Source organism: Somniosus microcephalus, chromosome 11 (assembly GCF_052327205.1).
Source record: "Somniosus microcephalus isolate GS21.2 chromosome 11, FLI_Smic_1.0, whole genome shotgun sequence".
NCBI classification, from domain to species: Eukaryota; Metazoa; Chordata; class Chondrichthyes; order Squaliformes; family Somniosidae; genus Somniosus; species Somniosus microcephalus.
In genome coordinates this window covers 93483421-93507404 of record NC_140997.1, presented here as the reverse complement: position 1 = coordinate 93507404, position 23984 = coordinate 93483421, and the positions used below count along the sequence as shown (strand labels likewise).

The following is a 23984-nucleotide window of genomic DNA, read 5'->3' as shown; positions in this document are numbered from 1 at the left end:
CATTAGTTACTATTGATGAATGCAGCTGAACGCCGTTACCAGCACACCCAGTTTCGGTAATAAGCCATCAGGCATGCATAGGAAGGCAGTTTTTGCAGCGCAGTGCAGCATTCAATCTGCTGGGTGAGTTGGTGATGAAGGTGGAATCGTTGACAAAGGTCTCGGTGCAACAGGTAAGCAGCACCTGAGCCCATACGCGTCAGATACACGCTGACACTGGGCTCAATCCCCCTACAGAGTGACACCGTTCGCCGGCCCAAAACCGCCCTCCCCGCGCATTGCGCCCGATGGGGCGGCTCTCAAATGCTCAATGAACACCTTTTTTCATTTTTTTTTTGCAACGGTAAGTACAAGTTGGGGTGTCGCTCAGTGAATTTGCAAGACGATTGACAGGGGGAAGCCGGGGCGGACTGGAGGCGCGCACTGTGAGCGGAGCAGCGCAACCCAGGTCAGTGTCAGTCCGGGGAGCTGTCAATCACCCAGCGCACCTACCTGGCTGCGCCTCACACTCGGCACAAGGCGACCCTGTCCGGAAACGGAAATCGCCGGCCAGCTCTTATTTCCGCCAATTTAGCTCCACCCACCTCGCGCGCACATACAGTTCCAGAGCCCTCCGACAGGGGGAGCTCTGCAAAAAAATAATATACTGACTCGGCACAGAATCAAAGAATCTCACATATGATGCATTGTCCTCCACATGAGCAATAGCCCTAATGACAGGAGGATAAGAGTGAGATACAATCCAGTTACTGGTCCATCTTGCATGTGACCCCCCTGTCACTCATTACAACAGTGACTCCTTTTCAAAAATACTTCATTGGCTGTAAAGCGCTTTGAGACGTCCGGTGGTCGTGAAAGGTGCTATATAAATGCAAATCTTTCTTTTTAGAACCTTCCAGCACAGGAGGAGTGTTGGCTCTTTGAAAGAGCTCTCCAATTAGTCCCACTGCCCCCGCTCTTTCCCCACAGCCCTGCACATCTTTCCCCATCATGTATTTATCCAAATCCCTTTCGAAAGTTACTATTGAATCTGCTTCCAACGCCCTTTCAGGCAGCGCATTCCAGATCATAACAACGTGCTGTGTAAAAACAATTATATGCAAGATTAATGTAATAGAATTACAACACAGAAACAGGCCATTCGACCCAACCAGTTTACGTTGGTGTTTATCCTCCACATGAGCAATAGCCCGTGTGCCTGCCCTGTTCCCATATCCCTTTATTCCCCTTTCCTTCGACCCCCGATCTAACTTGTTCTTAAATGCTGACATGGCCAAGTTTTGTTTGATTACGTTCTTGTGAAGCGCCTTGGGACGTGTTACCACATTAAAGGCGCTATATAAATCCAAGTTGCTGTTGTTGCATTCCACAGCCTCACAACATTCTGTGTACTCTTTTGATAGGTACATAAACAAATTGACTGTAAATTAATAAAACTTAACAAATCAAATTATAATTTTGTTGTCCGAATTGATAATGCACTCCAGTCCCCGCGGCACCCACCGGTCATGGAAGGACTCAAGCGTGCCAGTGGACACCACGTGCTCCATCTCCAGGGCCACCCGGGCGCGAACATGGCCGCGGAAGAGAGGCAGGCAATCGGGCCGAACGACCCCCTCAACCGCCCGCTGCCTGGATCAATTGATGGCTTTTTTGGCCAGGCCCAGGAGCAGTCCCACAAGGAGGTCCTCCGATCTGCCCACTCCCCTCCGCACCGGGTGACCAAAGGTCAGGAGCGTGGGACTGAAGTGCAGCCAAAAATCGAGGAGCAGCCCCTTCAAGTAGTGAAAGAGGGGCTGCAACCTCTCACACTCCATATAAACGTGAAACACGGACTCCTCCTGGCCGCAGAAAAAGCAGGCGGCCTGGGAGTCCGTGAACCTATTTAAAACCATATTGCACAGGACTGCTCCATGCAACACCCTCCAGGCCAAGTCCCCAATAGAACAAGGGAGGACTCTCGCGTAGAGAGCCCTCCATTGGGGACCTCCGCCTCCGCCAGACGGCAAGATGGCATGCCAGGGCGTGTCCGGACGGCAGGCGAAGATGGCAAAGTGGAGAGTGTGCAAGAGCAGCCCGTACAGGAAACACCTCCGTGCAGAATGAAAAGGCACGGAGGGTATTTCCAACATTCTGTGTAAAGAGGTTTCTCCTGCTCTCTGTCCTAAATCTCTTACATTTAATCTTATCTCGATGTCCCCTCATTCTAGAGCCGCCCATCACTGGAAATGGTTTCTATCAACTCCACCTCATCCCTTCATACATTTTAAATACCTCTATCAAATCATCCCATAATCACCTCTGCTGTAATGAAAACAACTGCAATTTAAAAATTCTTTCTATTTGTATTTCCTCACACCAGGCAGTATCCGAGTGAATTTGCACTCAATCCTCTCTCGTGTCTCAACATCCTTAACAGTTACTGGTGATATTTTCCAACCTGCCTGTAATGAAGGAATGAATATGTGACATGGCACCAAGACAATACAATTGGACAAATGGAGCATTTAAAACAGAAAAAAGTCAGAAATGCCCAGGAGGCCAGTCAGAAAGTAGAATAGAAAGAAAGACAGGTTCATTTATTGGGTGTGGGCCTTCATTTTCAAATGAAAACTTAAAAATTGAATAATTTAAAAATAAATTTTACGTTTATATGTAAAGACATCCTTTACAATTTGCAGAATCACAGATTGCTTCAATGTATTTCATTTCACCAGGTTAGTTATTTGTAATTTCATGAACATAAATTGACATAAAGATATATCCAAGTAATATACGTGGTGAGTGAAGTATAAAAGGATAAGTATTATGTACCATATGTTACTACATGACTGTGATTAACATTACTTCTAAATATATAACAACCCTAAATTTAAATATACACTTCCATAAACATGTGTTAATTATATACAATTAAGCTTATTCGCCCCGTATAATGCTGCAAACCCATTCATTAAGCTAAGCCTTTGTTTGTATTGAGGGAGAGAAAAATGTTTTAAACAGTACTAAATTAACTCACATGCAGTTAGTAATTGCTTAAGTAAAAAAAATCAGTTTAAATTGGATGTGAGCTACAGGAAGATTAATTAGTTTATCTTTTTCCAAAGTAGACTTAAGTTTGGAGTGCAGTCTATATGTAGTGGAGCTCTATAAGTACATCAATATGATTGTCATTTTCTGCCTTGCAATTCACAACCTTTAATGACTGATAAAATGCTTTTGATAAAATGCTGGAGCAGTTTTAGCCCAGTTTACATGCCAATACATTTATTGTGATGTCAAATCAGCAATAATCCCTGACAACATGCTTTCAAATCAGCAACGTTTGGGGTGAAAATCTACCAAGAATTTCAGACTGTCTCTACATTTTAGCGTAAAGCCATGAATTGAATTCCCCTGTGATTATTAACTTACAATAATTATAATTGTCACAGCCTCTCTTACTTGTCTGAACAACTTGCTCTCTCCTTGTTTAGCTCATGTCGCCTTTATCACGACTCATTTCTACCTTTATTACCGCTGCACACCTCCTGTTCTGTTTCATGTCTATCCTTTTGATAGCTATTGTGTCATTCCTTACCAACAGTTCTGCTCCACCACCTAGGTTAATAACTTGGAAAGATTCTGCCCTCTTGGCTCCATCTTGTATACACAGACATATGTCTATGAAAAAGAACTTGCATTTATATAGAACCATGCATGACCTCAGGATCTCCCAAAATGCTTTACAGCCAATTAAGTACTTTTTGAAGTGTAGTCACTGTTGCAATGTAGGGAAACGCAGCAGCGAATTTGCACACAGCAAGCTCCCAACAAACAGCAATGAGATCATGGCCAGATAATCTGTTTTAGTGATGTTGGGTGAGGGATAAATATTGGCCAGGACACCGGGGAGAACTCCGCTGCTCTTCTTTGAAATAGTGCCGTGGGAACACCTGAGAGAGCAGAAGGGGCCTCGGTTTAACATTTCATCTGAAAGACGGCACCTCTGACAGTGCAGCACTCCCTCTGTACTGTCAGTCAGAAATTTGTGCTCAAGTCATTGAGTGGGACTAGTGGGATATGAACCCACAACTTTCTGACTCAGTGAAGAGTGTGCTACCCACAGAGCCAAGACTGACACATGATGCAAATAATGTCATTATTTTCCATTGCTATCACCAAATTCCTATAGTTTATTCCTACTTTTCTTTACAAAAATGAAACATATCTTTAAACCTCATGGTATCCATTTAAAAAAAAAATAATAATAGTTTGTAAAGTTTTATAGAAAAATGCAAACAGGCTGCCCCAATGGTTAATTGGGTGAGTGCGCTGGGTGGCATGTTATTAAACCATGTATCAAAAAGCTAATGTTTAAGCAGAATACTTGGCATATTCTGCTTGCTTGTTTTCTAGATCCAGGCTGCTGGGTTAATGAATAAACCAGAGTGCCAGGATTTGACAGTCAAAGTAAGGAGCTCTCAAAACCCGGGACGTATCGAGCAGGGTCCCTGCTGCCCTCTCGCAATGGCCGAGAACCCGATCTACATGGGGTCCGAGGAGATCGAGCAGCTTCTGCGGGACAGCGAGCTGCTCGCAGTGCTGGAGAGAGCTCTGGCCAACTTCTCGAGCGAGGGCGGTGGCGGAGTGGTGCAGCCGGTTCGGAGCACGGTCCCGGTGGCCAACTACAAGGGGTAAGCACGTTAAACACGCATCCCGACAGCCCAGGCCATGATCTGACACAGGGGGCTCGCGCACATTTTTAGACTAATCTTTTATCTTTTTATTTTCAAAAGAAACGCGGACTTCTTGCAAAACGTTTGCTGGCCGTTGTCCATCACAGATCGGAGCGGAGACACAAACACTCACAGTGACAGAACAATCCACTACTGCCATCTTTACAAAACGGTCAATGTTTTCTATCCACTCACTCACTCTCACTCTCTCACTCTCACTCACACTCACTCTCTCACTCACTCACTCTCACTCTCACTCACTCACTCTCACTCACTCTCACTCTCACTCACACTCACACTCACTCACCCACTCTCACTCACTCACTCACACTCACCCACTCTCTCACTCACTCTCACTCTCACCCACTCGCACTCACTCACTCACACTCACTCACTCACTCTCACTCACACTCACTCACCCACTCTCACTCACTCACTCACTCTCACTCTCACTCACTCACTCACCCACTCTCACTCTCACTCACACTCACTCACCCACTCTCACTCACTCACCCACTCTCACTCTCACTCACACTCACTCACCCACTCTCTCACTCACTCACTCTCACTCACTCACTCTCACTCACTCACTCTCACTCTCTCACTCTCACTCACACTCACTCACCCACTCTCACTCACTCACTCACACTCACCCACTCTCTCACTCACTCTCACCCACTCGCACTCACTCACTCACTCACACTCACTCACTCACTCTCACTCACACTCACTCACCCACTCTCACTCACTCACTCACTCTCACTCTCACTCACTCACTCACCCACTCTCACTCTCACTCACACTCACTCACCCACTCTCACTCACTCACTCACACTCACCCACTCTCTCACTCACTCTCACTCTCTCACTCTCACTCACTCTCACTCACTCACTCACTCACACTCACTCTCTCACTCACACTCACTCACCCACTCTCACTCACTCTCACTCTCACTCACTCACTCACCCACTCTCACTCTCTCACTCACTCTCACTCTCACTCACACTCACTCACCCACTCTCACTCACTCACCCACTCTCACTCACTCACTCACTCACACTCACTCACTCACTCTCACTCACTCACTCACTCACCCACTCTCACTCACTCTCACTCACACTCACTCACCCTCACTCTCTCACTCTCACTCACTCACTCACTCACTCTCACTCACTCTCACTCACCCACTCTCACTCACTCACTCACTCACTCTCACTCTCACTCACTCACTCACCCACTCTCACTCTCTCACTCACTCACCCACTCTCACTCACACTCACTCACCCACTCTCACTCACTCACCCACTCTCACTCACTCACTCTCACTCACTCACTCACTCACCCACTCTCACTCACTCACTCACACTCACTCACCCACTCTCACTCACTCTCACTCACTCACTCACTCACTCTCACTCACTCACTCTCACTCACACTCACTCACCCACTCACACTCACTCACTCACTCTCACTCACTCTCACTCTTTCACTCACACTCACTATCTCACCCACTCACTCACACTCTCGCTCACTCTCACTCACACTCACTCTCACCCACTCTCGCTATGATTCATTCTCACTTACTCTCACTCAGTCTCACTCTCAGTCACTCAAACTCACTCTCACACACTCACTCTCACTCACACACTCTCACTCACACACTCACACTCACTCACTCACACTCACTCATTCATTCTCAGCCACTCTCACTATCTCACTCACTCACTCTCACTCACACACTCTCACTCACTCACACACTCACTCTCACTCACACACACTCACTCTCACTCACTCACACACTCACTCTCACTATCTCACTCACTCACTCTCACTCACACACTCACACTCACTCACTCACACTCACTCATTCATTCTCAGCCACTCTCACTATCTCACTCACTCACTCGCACTCATTTACTCTCACTTTCACCCTCTCACTCATTCTCACTCTCACTCACTCACACACTCACTCATTCATTCTCAGCCACTCTCACTATCTCACTCACTCACTCACACTCACTCACTCTCATTTACTCCCACTTTCACCCTCTCACTCTCTCACTCTCGCTCACTCCCTCACACTCACTCTCACACTCACTCACTCTCATTGTCACTCTCACTCTCTCTCACTCTCACTCACACCCACTTTCACTATGACTCACTCTCTCACCCACTCTCACTATCACTCATTCTCACTCACCCTTACTCACTAGCTCACTCACTCTCACTCACTCACTCTCACTCACTCAATCTCACCCTCACTCTCACTCACTCACTCACTCACTCTCACTCACCCTCACTCACTCTCACTCACTCACTCTCACTATCACTCACTCACTCTCACTCACTCACTCACTCACTCTTACTCTCACTCACTCACCCTCACTGACTTTCATTCACTCACTCACTCACTCACTCACTCACTCTCACTCACTCTCACTCACACTCACTCACTCACACTCACCCTTACTCACACTCACTCACTCTCACTCACTCACTCTCACACTCACTCTCACACTCACTCACTCTCATTGTCACTCTCACTCTCTCTCACTCTCACTCACACCCACTCTCACTATGACTCACTCTCTCACTCACTCTCACCCACTCTCACTATCACTCATTCTCACTCACCCTTACTCACTAGCTCACTCACTCTCACTCACTCTCACTCACTCACTCTCACTCACTCACTCTCACTCAATCATTATCACTCTCACTCACTCAATCTCACCCTCACTCTCACTCACTCACTCACTCACTCTCACTCTCGCTCACTCACCCACTCTCACTCACCCTCACTCACTCTCACTCACTCACTCTCACTATCACTCACTCACTCTCACTCACTCACTCACTCACTCTTACTCTCACTCACTCACCCTCACTGACTTTCATTCACTCACTCACTCACTCACTCTCACTCACTCTCACTCACTCTCACTCACTCTCACTCACACTCACTCACTCACACTCACCCTTACTCACTCTCACTCACTCTCACTCACACTATCACTCACTCACACTCTCACTCACATCCCAGGGTAGAGGGGATGTAACCATGTAAAGTTAAGGCACATAGGATTGGGGGCAACGTACTGACTTGGATAGAGAACTGGTTGGCAGACAGGAAGCAAAGAGTTGGATTAAACGGGTCTTTTTCCGAGTGGCAGGCAGTGACTAGTGGGGTACCGCAGGAAACGGTCCTAGGACCCCAGCTATTCACAATATATATAAATGATCTAGATGAGGGAACTAGGTGTAATATATCCAAATTTGCAGACAACACAAAGCTGGGTGGGCGTGTGTGCTGTGAGGAGGATGCCGAAAAACTCCAGTATGATTTGGACAGGTTGGGTGATTGGGCAGAAGCATGGCAGATGCAGTATAATGTGGATAAATGCAAGGTTATTCACTTTGGTGGCAAAAACAGGAAGGCAGATTATTATCTGAACGGCAATAGATTGGGAGAAGGGGAAGTGCAACGAGACCTGGGTGTCCTTGTGCACCAGTCGCTGAAGGTAAGCATGCAGGTGCAGCAGGCGGTTAAGAAGGCAAATGGTATGTTGGCCTTCGTAGCGAGAGGGTTCGAGTACAGGAACAAGGATGTCTTGCTGCAGTTGTACAGGGCCTTGGTGAGACCACACCTTGAGTATTGTGTGCAGTTTTGGTCGCCTTATCTGAGGAAGGATGTTCTTGCCATGGAGGGAGTGCAGCAAAGATTCACCAGACTGATACCTGGGATGGCAGGAATGACGTATGAGGAGAGATTGGGTCGATTGGGCTTATACTCACTGGAGTTTAGAAGAATGAGAGGGGATCTCATTGAAACTTATAAAATTCTAACAGGCCTGGACAGACTAGATGCATGAAGGATGTTCCCGATGGCCGGGGAGTCCAGAACCAGGGGTCACAGTCTAAGGATAAGGGGTAAGCCATTTAGGACTGAGATGAGGAGGAATTTCTTCACCCAGAGAGTGGTGAACCTGTGGAATTCTCTACCACAGAAGGCAGTGGAGGCCAATTCATTAAATATATTCAAGAAGGAGTTAGATATATTTCTTAAGGCTAAAGGGATCAAGGGATATGGGGAGAAGGCAGGGACAGGGTACTGAATTTGGATGATCAGCCATGATCTCATTGAATGGCGGAGCAGGCTCGAGGGGCCGAATAGCCTACTCCTGCTCCTATCTTCTATGTTTCTATGTTTCTAGGATAGAGGGGGCATATTGGCCCCTAATTTTCACCACTGGCCCCGAAGAAAGCTTCCCATGAACATCTCGCGATCTCTGTGGCGAGAAATTCGGCCTTTCTGACGTGAAGCTAAGGTCAGTGCTGTTTAGTGGGAATACCATTTTGCAAACTGCTGTGACATCAACAAGCTGTCTGAGCAGCCAATCACAATGCAGAATTCCCACTTGACAGGGAGCCAGGAAATGAGAAGCTGCTTTTATCCAGACTTTTAAAAAATGTTACAGAGAGCTAAATATAGATTGGGGCTCTCACACGAGGGTAAGGTAAACCTGAAATAAATACGAACAAACTTTTTTTTAAAACAATTTTTTTAAACATTTCTTAATATTTTTATCATAATGGAGAAATTTGACACTCCACAAAATTAAAATTATTTTTTCTGGGCCATAACCTTTGTTTAGCAGTCAATACACTGTTAAAACCCCAGTTACACTTATTCAACAAGGTCTAACTTTTAATGGAGTATTTAACAGTGATATTACCGTGGAAAAGCCCAAGTTTTCATCAGTTTCACTGATTTCCCTGATTACATTGATTGCCGGCTAGGGGTGGGAGGGGGGCACAGTGCAGCCAGTGTCGGGGCAGTGAATGACTAACCACAACTTCAGGATTTCCACAGTAAGATGTACATGCGCTACATCCTGAAGTTGCGGTCAGTTTCAAGGGGTAATAACAGCGAACGCTGTTCGTTCACTGTTATTACCCATCGCAAGTTATGGTGCCATGCATATGAGTAACCGTGATTAGACACAGCCCACCTCCCTGCAGCAAGTACTGCAGATTATTTTATACTTCATGCTGTCATGAGGTGTTAGTTGAAATTCTTCACGTCCTGGAGCAAGTGAAAGTGTCTCTCCCACTCCCCACCTCTCCTCCCCCTCCCCACCTCTTATCCCCCCTCCCCACCTCTTATCCCCCCTCCCCCCAAGCCTCACCCTCCCCACCTCTCCTCCCCCCTCCGCCCCACCTCCTCCCCCTCCTCCCTCCCCTCCCCTCCCTACCTCCCCACCCCCTCCCTACCTCCCCACCCCCTCCGCCTCCTCTCCTCCCCTGCCCTCTCCCTCCCCTCCCCACCTCTCCTCCCCTCCCCTGCCCTCCCCTCCCCCACCTCTCCTCCCCTCCCCCTCCCCCCTCCCCACCTCTCCAACACCTCCCCCTCCCCACTTCTCCTCCCCTCCCCCACCCTCCCCTCTCCCTCCCCTCCCCACCTCTTCCCCTCCCCTGCCCTCTCCTCCCCCTCCCCACCTCTCCTCCCCTCCACACCACTCCACCTCCTCCCAATCTCCACCTCCCCTCCCCTCTCGCGCCCGCCCCTCCCCCTCCCCACCTCTCCTCCCCTCCCCGCCTCTCCCCTCCCCCTCTCCACATTTCCTCCCCCTCCTCCCCTCCCCCCTCCCCTCTCCCCCGCCCCTCCCCTCCCCCACCCCTCCTCCTCCCACTGCTGCCAAAACCCCTAGGCATGCTTTGATCGTTTTGGAGTTGAACAGGTTGTTCACGCAATGTTTGTGCCAGTTTGGTTGCAGTAATTAGTGCAACTCGTCGAATATTTTCTGCTGCGTGTAAATATTCACCTCCTCTCTTTTTCTGTTGAGCAGTTGAACTCAGGGTTACACTTTGCTCAGGTTTCTAGGAGTGATGCCAGCGTACAGTGAGGAGGACGATGCCTTGGTGACAAAAATAGTCAGATTTTATCAAATGACCAGCTCTTCTGCTTCCTCTCATCATGCAACGGTGCTGCTGTTTGACCCGAGCAATGGCATCTTAAAGGCAGTACGTAACAGCTCTGTTTACCTCACTCCTGTATCTCTCCAGTCAGTGTGTAACAGTTATGTATACCTCACTCCTTTATCTCTCCAGTCAGTGTGTAACAGTTGTGTATACCTCACTCCTGTATCTCTCCAGTCAGTGTGTAACAGTTGTGTATACCTCACTCCTGTATCTCTCCAGTCAGTGTGTAACAGTTGTGTATACCTCACTCCTGTATTTCTCCAGTCAGTGTGTAACAGTTGTGTATACCTCACTCCTGTATCTCTCCAGTCAGTGTGTAACAGCTCTGTATACCTCACTCCTGTATTTCTCCAGTCAGTGTGTAACAGTTGTGCATACCTCACTCCTGTATCTCTCCAGTCAGTGTGTAACAGTTGTGTATACCTCACTCCTGTATCTCTCCAGTCAGTGTGTAACAGTTGCATATACCTCACTCCTGTATCTCTCCAGTCAGTGTGTAACAGTTGTGTATACCTCACTCCTGTATCTCTCCAGTCAGTCTGTAACAGTTGTGTATACTCCACTCAGAAGATCAAGATGTAGAATCAGTTTGGGTGGAGATAAAACATAGTATGGGAAAGAAGTCACTGGTGGGAGTAGTCTATAGACCCCATTAACAGTAGTTACACTGTAGGACAGAGTATAAATCAAGAAATAATGGGGGCTTGTAAGAAAGGTACTGCAATAATCACGGGCGATTTTAATCCTCATATAGATTGGACAAATCAAATTGGCAAGGGTAGCCTTGAGGACGAGTTCATAGAGTGTATTCGGGATGGTTTCTTAGAACAATACGTTGTAGAACCAACCAGGGAGCAGGCTATTTTAGATCTGGTAATGTGTAATGAGACAGGATTAATTAATGATCTCATTGTAAAGCATCCTCTAGAGAAGAGTGATCATAGCATGATTGAATTTCAAATTCAGTTTGAGGGTGAGAAACTTGTGTCTGAAACTAGTGTCCTAAACTTAAATAAAGGCAATTACAAATGTATGAAGACAGAGTTGGCTAAAGTGGACTGGGAAAATAGATTAAAGGGTAAGATGGTAGAAAAGCAGTGGCAGACATTTAAAGAGATATTTCATAACTCTCAGCAAAGTTTATTCCAGTGAGAAAGAAAAACTCTACGAGAAGGATGAACCACCCGTGGCTAACTAAGGAAGTTAAGGATGGTATCAAGTTGAAGGAAAAGGCATACAATGTTGCAAAGATTAGTGGGAGGCCAGAGGATTGGGAAATTTTTAGAAACCAGCAAAGGATGACTAAATAAACAATAAAGAGAGAGAAGATAGGTTATGAGAGAGAAGATAGGTTATGAGAGTAAACTAGCTAAAAATATAAAAACAGACAGTAAGAGCTTCTACAGGTATATAAAAAGGAAGAGAGTAGCTAAAGTAAATGTTGGTCCCTTAGAGGATGAGACTGGGGAATTTATAATGGGAAACAAGGAAATGGCAGAGACTTTGAACAAATATTTTGTATCAGTTTTCACGGTAGAAGACACTAAAAACATTCCAATAATAATTGATAATCAAGGGGCTATAGGGAGGGAGGAACTCAAAACAATCACTATCACCAGAGAAAAAGTATTAGGCAAACTAATGAGACTAAAGGCTGACAAGTCCCCTGGACCTGATGGCCTGCATCCTTTAAAAGAAGTGGCTGCAGAGATAGTGGACGCATTGGTTGTAATCTACCAAAATTCCCTGGGTTCTGGAGAGGTCCCAATGGATTGGAAAACCGCAAATGTAACTCCCCTATTCAAGAAAGGAGGGAGACAGAAAGCAGGAAACTATAGGCCAGTTAGCCTAATATCTGTCATTGGGAAAATGCTGGAATCCATTATTAAGGAAGTAATAGCAGGACATTTAGAAAATCATAATACAAATCAAGCAGAGTCAACGTGGTTTTATGAAAAGGAAATCATGTTTGACAAATTTACTAGAGTTCTTTGAGGATGTAACGAGCAGGGTGGATAAAGGGAAACCAGTAGATGTAGTGTATTTGGATTTCCAGAAGGCATTCGATAAGGTGCCACATGAAAGGTTACTGCACAAGATAAGAGCTCACGGTGTTAGGGGTAATATATTAGACTTGATAAAGGATTGGCTAACTGACAGAAAACAGAGAGTCGGAATAAATGGGTAATTTTCAAGATGGCAAACTGTAACTAGTGGGGTGCCACAGGGATCAGTGCTGGGGCCTCAACCATTTACAATCTATATTAATGACTTGGATGAAGGGACCAAGTGTACTGTTGCCAAATTTGCTGACAGTACAAAGATAGGTGGGAAAGCAAGTTGTGAGGAGGACACAGAGTCTACAGAGGGATATAGATAGGTTAAATGAGTGGGCAAAAATTTGGCAGATGGATTATAATGTGGGTAAATGTGAGGTTATCCACTTTGGTAGGAAGAATAAAAAAGCAAAATATTATTTAAATGGAGAGAGACTACAGAATGCTGCGGTACAGAGGGATCTGGGTGTCCGCGTACATGAAACACAAAAAGTTAGCATGCAGGTACACCAAGTAATTAGGAAGGCAAATTAAATATTGGCCTTTATTGCAAGGGGAATGGAGTATAAAAGTAGGGAAGTCTTGCTACAACTGTACAGGGCGTTGGTGAGACCACACCAGGAGTACTGCGTATAGTATTGGTCTCCTTATTAAGGATATACTTGCATTGGAGGCAGTTCAGAGATGATTCACTAGGTTGATTCCTGAGTTGAAGGGGTTGTCTTATGAGGAAAGGTTGAGCAGGTTGGGCCTATACTCACTGGAGTTTAGAAGAATGAGAGGGGTCTTATTGAAACATGTAAGATTCTGAGGGGGCTCGACAGGGTAGACGCAGAGAGGATGTTTCCCCTCGTGGGGGTATCTAGAACTAGGGGGCACAGTTTCAGAATAAGGGGTCGCCCATTTAAGACGGAGATGAGGAGGAATTTCTTCTCTGAGGGTCGTGAATCTTTGGAATTCTCTACCCCAGAGAGCTGTGGAGGCGGAGTCATTGAATATATTCAAGGCAGAGATTTTTGAAAAACAGGGGAATCAAGGGGTATGGGGAGCGGGCAGGAAAGTGGAGTTGAGGCCAAGATCAGATCAGCCATAATCTTATTGAATGGCGGAGCAGGCTTGAGGGGCCAAATGGCCGACTCTTGCTCCTATTTCTTATGTTCTTATGTTCTTACTCCTGTATCTCTCCAGTCAGTATGTAACAGTTGTGTATACTCCACTCCTGTATCTCTCCAGTCAGTGTGTAACAGTTGTGTATTCTCCACTCCTGTATCTCTCCAGTCAGTGTGTAACAGTTGTGTATTCTCCACTCCTGTATCTCTCCAGTCAGTGTGTAACAGTTGTGTATTCTCCACTCCTGTATCTCTCCAGTCAGTATGTAACAGTTGTGTATTCTCCACTCCTGTATCTCTCCAGTCAGTATGTAACAGTTGTGTATACTCCACTCCTGTGTATGCTCCGGCCTGTCAGACTGTGAATCAGCCTGCAAATCCTCCCACTACTTCACACTGTTCCGCAAGGGAAGAGTTGTAGATATGGAATCAACAATTGCACTCCTGTTTTTATGGAGCATTTAAAGCTGCCTTTCAGTCTCTGATTTTAAAGTTTGGTACATTGGAACCTCCATCTTTTGCCAAAATGGAGGGGACCCCTCTTCAATAATGGAAATAGGAGGATGGTGGAGAGCTCAGTTTTGATCTTGCACATTTGGTACAACGATGAAGATGAGTCTAAAACAAACTGAGCTTAATTTTTCTTGGGCTCCGGGATTAACTGGCGACAGACAGGAGGGGTTTGGGGTTAACGGGATAGAAGCAAGAGTTTTCCCACAAAAACTGCGGATGGATAATTGGAGTGCTGATAATGGGGACTGTGCTGTGCACAATCTGTTGAAGGGCGATTTACTTTCCTCCGTGTTGTTTCTGTAGGTAATGGATGGAGCAGTGATCACTGAAAAGAGAACTGCCGCAGTTTCTGCCATAGCAACTAAGGTAATGAAAAATTGGCAGTGTGTGTGTGGAAAATCCCCACACTAAATGGAGAATGGTTTTGATTCAGTTTCTGCCCTCATTTCCTGAGGACACCTTGCGCTATGGATCATCGAAGTGGTCATTCATGTGTGAGCTTAGTGAATGTTGGCAGGCTGCTTGACAATGAGGACATCACATTCAAGTCTATTTCTAACCTCACCTTACACATCATTAACAATTTTAAAATTCTCATCCTGGTTTTCCAGTCCCTCCACGGCCTCGCCCCTCGCTATCTCTGTACCCTCCTTGAGCCCCACAACCAATGTTCCCCGTAATTTTTTTTGGGTGCGCGGTCCCTTTAAGGGGCTGCGCAGCCCATTCATAGTTTCTTTAACATTGCAAAAGCCGGTCCTGGGCTGTGCGGGACTGGCAGAGAGCTGCTCGATCGTGTGATCATGCAGCTTATAGGGAACGTTGCCTGGACCCTCCGAGAGCTCTGCGCATCCCCCGATTTTCATCATTCCACCATTGGCAGCCGTGCCTTCAGCTGCCTAAGTCCTAAGTTCTGGAATTCGCTCCCTAAACCACTCCGCCTCTCTCTCCTCCTTTAAGATGCTCCTTAAAACCCACCTCTGTGTCCAAGGCCAATCCTAATATCTCCTTATGCGGCTCTGAGTCCATTTTTGTCTGATTACTCTCCTGTGAAGCGTCTTGGGACGTTTTACTACATTAAAGGCGCTACATAAATGCAAGTTGTTATGTTGTTACATGTTAGCATTTGCACCAAGGATAACAATCTGGAGCAGCAGGTCTATCTGAATTTTCTTCTCCCTAGCTCACTGGTGCTGAGGCCAATTTAGATTCCCCAATGCCACCGTGGCAGAGATAGGAAACGCAACACAGACCAGAGGTTAAACCTGGACCTTCCTCGTCTGTGTAGACCAAGTGAGGCAGTTCCCCACTGTGCCATTGAGGGAGTCCCACAAGTTATCATTCCACTATAAGAACTATAACTACTGGCTCTGCGAGAAACTATACACAGCAGAGTGAAGTGGGAGCCCAGCCTAAACTGGGGGCTCCGATGACATTCATGCAGGATGTCAACTGAACCCTTCCTTCAAGTGAGATGTTAAACCGGGGCCTCGTCTGCCTGTTCAGGTGGACGTTAAGGATCCGATAACATGGCTCAAAGACGAGCAAGGGAGATTCTCCCGGTGTCCTGGGCCAACACAACCAACACCGCCATAAACTGATTAACTGGTGCTTCATCTCATGGCTGTTTAGGATCTTGCTGTGTGTGCAAAATGGCTGTTGGGTCTCCTTGGATAACAGTCACTACGCTTCAAAGCTTGTTTGCGGAGTGCTTCAGGTACATAATGCACATAAATTATTCCTTTCTCAATTTAATGACAGCTGTGGGAATATGTGCCAGACTGGGACAGATCACTGCAGTTCAGGACGCCAGTCTCCAGGGTTGTCACATATCATACACCCTGCTACCTCATAGAGAGGAACACGGAAGCTGTTTTGTTCAATTCAGATTCCTGGTCTAACTCTTGGTTTTGTCCATTCTGATCCAGTACCTGAAGCGGCAGAACCTGGATGTGTTATGTATTCTGGGAGCTGGGTGCGAAGCCGTGAGCCACTACAAAATCTTCACCCAAATGTTTCCATTTAAGCAGGTACTTTTACAAGTTCTCCCTTTTCCCTTGTACCATCTTTCACGTACGTGTGTGTGTGTGTGGAAAGAGATGCAACATGAACATATGAACAGGAGGAGGCCATTCAGCTCCTTGAGCCTGTTCCGCCATTCAGTGAGATCATGGCTGGTGTGTGTCCTCACTCCATCCACCCGCCTTGGCTCCACACCCCTTATTACGCTTGACCAGCAGAAATCTATTGATCTCAGATTTTAAATTTTTAATGGAGTTAATTAGGGTCGCTTGTGTGAATTTTGATTAATTAACGTGCACAATTTAATTTGCTTTATTTTTAGCACATTAATACATTAGTGCACTCTTCCCAGCACATATAAAATGAAAGGGTCAACTACATGAACATAGCATAGACGGAAATAAATGTAAAGACAAATAGCAGCACACAGAGGGAATTAAACACAGCGATTGTTCATTTTCTGGTCATTTATCTCATTACTATTTGTGGGATCGCAAGAAGAAATAATCTTCCTGTTGTAATGTTAACGAGCTCAGTTAAATCTCCTCTTGGTTGCTTTGCTCCAGTGGAAAGAGTCCCAGTACCTCAACCGTTTATTTATCTGCTCTATTTCAACTAAAATGACTTCTGCTTCATTGATTGGATCATCGCAGGTGAAAGTGTGGAGCCGAACTCAAGAGCGGGCCGAGAAGTTTGCTAAAAGAGTTCAGGGACCAGTCCAGGTGTGCACATCAGCCAAAGAAGCTGTTATTGGTGCTGATGTGGTGATAACAGTCACCATGGCAACGGAGCCCGTCCTGCATGGAGAGTGGGTAAAGCCCGGAGCCCACGTTAATGGTACGTAACAACCTCACGGGCGCTGCAGAGATACCTGTACGTTGAGAATCCTCCAAGATGGTGTGCGCTGGCGGCGTATTTTTTCCGCCAGCTGCATGGCCTCAATTATGACATGCAGCTCCTGTTTGTGAAAGTGGGCGGCACGCGTGCCAGCCTGCGGGAGCTGCCTGTCTTCTACCAGGAACTGCTATGGGTTTGGAACTACGTCGCTTCCAGGCGGAGCTCTCCCCCGTCAGGAATGGCGGCTGTCCTTCGGGAGCCGCTGTTCAGGAATCCGCACCTCCACGTCCGCGGGTTCGGGTGGCTGGCGGAACGCAGGGCTGTGCCTGGCAAGGTGACTAGAGTCGGGGACTTGCTCGATGGCGGAGGAGCGGGCTGGATGGCACCGGAGGAGTTGGCGCGGCGCATGTCTTGGGCCAACATCCGGCTCGCGGTCAAAGCCATCGAGTCGATAAAAGCGAAACTGTGCATCGAGGCGGCTCAAGCGTGTGGGGCGATCCCGTCCGAGCTTTCCCCCGTTCGGACAGAATTCCTTAGCGGCACCCAGCCCCGAAACTCCCCTCGGGAACCGGCGCCTCATAACTTGAGCCGTCTCGAGGAAATACCCTCCGTGCCTTTTCATTCCGCACAGAGGTGTTTCCTGTACGGGCTGCTCCTGCACACTTTCCACTTTGTCATCTTCGCCTGCCGTCCGGACACGCCGTGGTGTGCCGTCTTGCCTTCCGGCGGAGGCGGAGGTCCCCGATGGAGGGCTCTCTATGCGGGAGTCCTCCCCTGTTCTATTGGGGACTTGGCCTGGAGGGTGTTGCACGGAGCAGTCCCGTGCAACATAGTTTTAAGTAGGTTCACGGACTCCCAGGCCGCCTGTTTGTTCTGCGGCCTGGAGGAGTCCGTTTTTCACATTTACGCTGAGCGTGAGAGGTTGCAGCCCCTCTTCCATTATTTGAAGGGGCTGCTCCTCGATTTTTGGTTGCAGTTCAGTCCCACGCTCTTGATCTACGGTCACCCGGTGCGGAGGGGAGCGGGCGGGTTAGAGGACCTCCTCGTGGGTCTGCTCCTGGGCCTGGCTAAGAAAGCCATCAATTGGTCCAGGCAGCGGGCAGTCGAGGGGGTCGTCCGGCCAGATTGCCTCCCTCTCTTCCGCGGCCATGTTCGCGCCCGGGTGGCCCTGGAGATGGAGCACGCGGTGTCCGCCGGCACGCTCGAGGACTTCCGCGACCGGTGGGCGCTGCGGGGACTGGAGTGCATAATTGATTTGAATAACCAAATTCTGATTTGATTTGTTAACATTTATTTAAAATTCTATTAGTTACAGTTTATTTGTTTATTTTTTGATTGGTGCTACCAAAAGAGGAACAACCTCACGGGACCAGAGGCTTTAGAAGTTGCTGGAAAATATTTACCTTAGTGTTTCTTTTCGGAGTCAGCGTGTTGAGAATTTATACAAAAGGTTTTGGGGTTGTTTTCAAAAGCATAACTTAAGGAAACATTACAATAACTTGGGGGTGAAGGGACTTGTGTGTCTCAAAGGCATAAAACCTCATCACAAAAGCATTGGGTACCTGTCTCACCCATGATTGGCTCAATCCCAGGATTTGGGGTGTTCAAATCCTGCTGATTGTTCCGGATTCAATCCCAGGACTCTGTGTGTGCAGATCCTGCTGTTTTTTATTTCCCACTTCTTCCTCATCCTCCTCTCATATCCTCAGGACCTTCCAATGTGCTTTGCATCCGATGAAGTATTTATAAAGTGTGGTTACTGTTCTTATGTAGGCAAACATGGAAGCAACATATGCGCACAACAAGATCCTACAAACAGTAAATGAAACGAGCGGCAAGCTAATATGGTGTTGGCTGAGGGATGAATGTTGGCCAGGACAACTTGCTGCGCCTCTTGAAATGTGCCCTGGAACCTCTAACATCTAACTGAACTACAGGATCAGTTTAATGGTATCTCCGACAGTGCAGTACTCCCTCAAGCACTGCACTGGGAGTGTCAGCCTGGATTATGTGCTCAAGTCTCTGGAGCGGGGCTTGAACCCATGACCTTCTGAAGGTCTGTGGGGGAGGGGGGAAAGCTCATAAAACAGCTGGTTGTTAAAGAGCTGTAAAATTTCCCCAGTTGAATCGTCTAATATGTATTTGTGGTGCATTGTTTAACCTTTCAGCTGTTGGAGCTTGTCGACCAGACTGGAGGGAGCTGGATGATGGGCTGATGAAGAGTGCTGTCCTGTACGTGGATAGCAGAGAGGCAGCTGTGAGGGAGTCGGGAGATGTCATACTCTCAGGCGTAATGCAGTTCACTCTGGTTCTGGACTTTGTTTGGTGTCTGATGTTATTACCGAGCTCTTAACCCTCTAGCTGATCTGAAGGCTGCAGGACACTGCATTCAGCTCATTGTTTCTTTACTTCCCCTTCCAGCTCCCTGCTTGGGGATCTCCAGCTGAGATCACGCAGAATCCACCCTCCTCCTCGCTCTGCTGTGTTGCCATGGAAATCATTTAAAAAAAGAACCTACTCTCTGATACTGATTCTGATACATCCCATGGGTTTAATCGCCCATCATATTCCGCAGAATCGAACGCAGGAGCTCACATGGTGCCTCAGTGAGTTTCTGAATCGCACAGACCAGGAAGCTCAGTTCCTGGTTCGAGACGAGTTGTCTGATGCTGTTCGGGGATGGCACTAGTAGTGCTGGGGGTGGCCTTAGTGCCCCTCGATTGGGAAAGGGGAATATCAGTCAGGATTCCTGCTCCTGATCACTAGTCAGTGACACCCTGCCCCCTTCCCTTCCCCTTCCCTCCTTCATCGCTGGAGTGTTGCCCTCCAGTGAGAACAGATGGTGATGCACGCCGTAGTCGAATAGGCACAACTGTTGTGGCTCACACGTGAAGAATGGCCACTTGAGCAAGGAACCAGAAGGAGATAAGGAGACAAAATTGTCAAGGCAGAAAAAAATTGACTGCAGTAAGGTTCAAAAGAGAAGTTCTAGTAAGATTGTAATATGTATTACCAAACTCGTGCTTACTAAAGTGGAATCCTGATTGTATCCAAGCATTGAACTGCCCTTCAATTGCCACTTGTTGGATTTAACTGCTTTCAATTAAAACCATAAACAATCTCTAATTGTAAGGAATTTGTTGATCGATGGTCATTGAACAAAGAGTGCAGCCATTTATCAAAGCCTCTTTTCAATTCATCTCACAGGCGGAGATCTTTGCAGAACTGGGAGAAGTAGTGAAAGGAACCAAACCTGCTCTGTGCGAGAGGACCACTGTTTTCAAATCATTGGGTAAGAACAAACAAGCCATTATTAAGGGAGCTGATGACAGGACAGAGCTCCTCATTCACTGGTGCTCTGTGTTGTGGTGAAAGGTTCAATACAGTTTCTAACTGAGTCAAAAAAGTAGTAACTTTGGAACACATTTTATTCCGTTGTAGAATTTGCTTAATTTTTGCAGTTTTGCGTTACAGAATAAATAATTCACTGAAACGCACTACAACCTGCTGTTCAATCCAGCAGTGATAGCACGGAGTCTTCTTTAACTGTGTGTTTTATGGGTCAGTTATGCTGAAGCTTTTGCTTCATGCTATACGAAAACTGCATTGTGTCAAGCCACAGAGTGCAGTATAACTCTGGCCTTGCATTGACCCACAGAGTGCAGTATAACCCCAGTCTTATTTCCACTTTGACTGCTTTCTGAGGTATCATTTCATAGGCATCATTCGCCCTCCAAATTGTGATTTTTTTTGTGTGTGTGAGCGCGTCAGCAGGTTATTCAACTGCTGGAGCATCGCAGCCAAGCCTGATCTCTCCTCAGCTGGCCTTCCACACGCTTCCAGCAGGGGTCGCTGGCGATCAGGGGCAAGGAATCTGGCTGATTTTGCATCCTATGGACACCGAGGCCAGTGGGATCAGCACAGACTTAGGGGATTGAGCCCGGGACTTGCTGCTTTGTGTGAGTCAGTGGATAACCCCACGAGACATTGGGAAAAGACAGAACTGCTGCAAAGCCATCTTTTAAACTGTAGAAAGGACCAGCGAGTCTGCCTTTGCCTTTGTACTGTTGGCAGCACCTTGATGAGCACAAGAATGGACGTGGCGAGTGCACGGAATCTGCGCCAAGTCAGTCAGTCCAGTTGCTTAAATGAAGCTTCGAGTGCTAAAGTTTATTTGTGTTGTTCATTTCTTCCAGGAATGGCCATTGAGGACACGGTTACAGCAAAGCTGGTTTACGATTGTTGGGAAGTCAAAAATAAACAGAAATCATAACGTTAAAAAAAAATTCACTTTGACTGAAAATCGTTTCACTGAATCAGATGATGTGGAATCCAAATGTGAGAGCTTAAAGAAATTAATTATGCATTTAATTCAGTCTGTGAAAACACAAGCCTTGTGGTAACAAGTTAACAAGCTCCTCCGATCGTGTACAAGTACAGTATCAGTTAGCTATATTTATTATGTGACCCCTGTGCTCGCTCACCTACATTGGCTCCCGGTTAAGCAACGCCACGATTTTAAAATTCTCATCCTTGTTTTCAAATCCCTCCTTTAGCCTCCCCTTCCTATCTCTGTAATGTCCTTCAGCCGCACAACCACCCCCCCCTTCCCCCCGCCCGAGATGTCTGCGCTTCCCTAATTCTGGCTTCTTGTGTATCCCTGATTATAATCGCTCCAGCACTGGCGGCCGTGCCTTCAGCTGCCTAGGCCCTGAGCTCTGGAATTCCCTCCCTAAATCTCTCCACCTCTCCTCCTTTACGACGCTCCTCAAAACCCACCTCTTTGACCAAGCTTTTGGTCATCTGCGCTAATATCTCCTTATGTGGCTCGGTGTCAAAGTTTGTTTGAGAATGCTCCTGTGACGTGCCTTGGGATGTTTTACTATGTTAAAGGTGCTGTATAAATGCAAGTTGTTGTTGTGTTTGGTTTCATCACCTTTATAGAATCATACAGAATGATACAGCACAGAAGTTATTAATGTGACTACCAGTTGATTTTGCATTTGCCTTGATCAAACACAAATAAAAAGCCTTAACTCCCTGTGTTTTGTACTAGTACTGTCCTTTCCTGATTGGAGTGAAGATTTATTTTAACAAGGTCTTTGTTAGCGTGGGACTGATTGATGGTCCAGTGATACAATCTGGCAGTGATTGGAAGAGGCTGTGATGAGGTGGAATGAAGGAAGCTGTGTGCAGTGAGGAATGCAGAGAAGGGTCTGTAGATGAGGGCCCAGTTGTGGTGAAATTGGGAAGACATGGAGAAGACTGTTCACACTTCCCTCTTGACAGGTAATGGGATTAATCAAGGATCATGTGGCATAACTGGAAGCTGGATTCCCTTGTGAAGCACAAGCTCCCAACGTAACATCAGCGGAAGACTGGCGAAAGCCCAGAGGTTTTTAGCTGTTTCTCCTGGAATTCTGCCGGACAATGGAATTTCCAGGTTTCTATTTTTCCTTTTGATTTATTATTGTCCTTAACTAGACTGCCTGGTTTGGTCCATTTAGACTAGGTGTCCATTAGCAACATTGCGTTTTGCTCTTTTGAGCATGAATTAATCCAGCCCCTTATAACATTCTACACAGCACAGATAACCATTTATTAATGGCAGAGGAACGGCGAGAGATATGAAGACAGATCGGCTGCATCACCAGCTGTGAGAGCGCCAGCTCAGGGTTATAACTCCTGGAGGGGCTGAGGCCATAAGGGCACCTCTTGCACAGGTCAGGGGTAGGTTAATGTCCATCATATTATGGTTAGGGTCCAGGTTAGGCTTTGCATCTTCAGGAGAGATGAACTGAATGTGAGATCCCTCACATCAGAAAATCAATGGAACGAACAACGGTGATTAGAATTACATCGAATTTACAGCACAGAAACAGGCCATTCGACCCAACTGGTCCATGCCGGTGTTTATGCTCCACACGAGCCTCCTCCCACCCCCTCTTCTCACCCCATCAGCATATCCTTCTATTCCTTTCTCCCTCATGTGATTATCGAGCTTCCCCTTAAATGCATCGGCGCTATTCACCTCAACCACTCCCTGTGGTAGCGAGTTCCACATTCTCACCACTCTCTGGGTAAAGAAGTTTCTCCTGAATTCCCGATTGGATTTATTAGTGACTGTCTTATATTTAATTTAGTCCCACTCACCCATCTCCGCTGTGCTTGCTGACCTACATTGGCTCCCAGTTAAGCAATGCCTCAATTTTAAAATTCTCATCCTTGTTTTCAAATCCCTTCATGGCCTCACCTCTCCCTATCTCGAAACTCCTCCAGCCCTATAATCCCCCTAGACCACTGCACTCCACCTATTCTGGCCTCTTGAACATCCCCGATTTGAAATGCTCCACCATTGACCCTCACTTCTGACAAGTGTGAGGAGCTCATGGACTTCTTTGTCTCTAAGATTGAGACCATCCGTTCAGCTGCCTCTGCCACTTTCCGTCCTTCCCCTAGCCCACCAGGCCAAACTTCCTCGAAGGCCCCCACCCTGCCTTAGCCCTGAACTCACATCTTTCTCTAATTTCTCTCCGATCTCCCCTCATGACCTCTCCACGCTCATCTTGTCCATGAGACCCACCTCCTGTTCCCTCGACCCTATTCCCACGAAACTGCTGACCACCCAACTTCTTTTCTGGTTCCCATGTTATTGTTAATGGTTCTCTCTCCTCAGGTACTGTCCCCCTCTCCCTCAAATCTGCCATCATCACCCCTCTCAAAAAAACAACTCTTGACCCCTCTGACC

The 23984-nt window shown here is 46.9% G+C and overlaps 2 protein-coding genes across 5 annotated transcripts in view; one reads left to right on the top strand and one right to left on the bottom strand.

Moving 5' to 3' along the window:
• Nucleotides 1-559, bottom strand: part of LOC147110757 (kelch-like protein 24) — a 56719-nt gene extending 56160 nt beyond the window's left edge. The window contains exon 1 of the mRNA XM_086001044.1: nt 493-559. The gene's annotated coding sequence lies outside the window, so the exon portion shown is untranslated. The remainder of the gene's footprint in view (nt 1-492) is intronic.
• crym (crystallin, mu) lies at nt 29-22277 on the top strand. 4 transcript variants are annotated; one of them, XM_086001048.1, is made up of 9 exons: nt 29-123; nt 4399-4676; nt 10596-10743; nt 14684-14746; nt 16306-16407; nt 17053-17236; nt 19405-19526; nt 20444-20528; nt 21433-22277. In XM_086001048.1, exons 2-9 carry the CDS (start codon nt 4417-4419, stop codon nt 21507-21509), a joined length of 1041 nt encoding a protein of 346 aa, XP_085857174.1. In that variant the 5' UTR covers nt 29-123; nt 4399-4416; the 3' UTR covers nt 21510-22277. The 4 variants fall into 4 exon arrangements, 3 of the variants coding, with proteins under 3 accessions (XP_085857174.1, XP_085857173.1, XP_085857175.1); XR_015079981.1 differs by having other exon boundaries at nt 41-173; nt 19405-19468; nt 21433-21521; XM_086001047.1 differs by having other exon boundaries at nt 41-173.
• The last annotated feature ends 1707 nt before the right edge of the window (nt 22278-23984 follow it).

Coding starts and splice junctions, on each gene's coding strand:
- crym (XM_086001047.1), top strand. CDS start 135: ATGAAGGTGGAATCGTTGACAAAGGTCTCGGTGCAACAG. Junction 4,677..10,595: donor CCGGTGGCCAACTACAAGGG/GTAAGCACGTTA, acceptor CACTTTGCTCAG/GTTTCTAGGAGTGATGCCAG. Junction 17,237..19,404: donor GCCCGGAGCCCACGTTAATG/GTACGTAACAAC, acceptor TTAACCTTTCAG/CTGTTGGAGCTTGTCGACCA.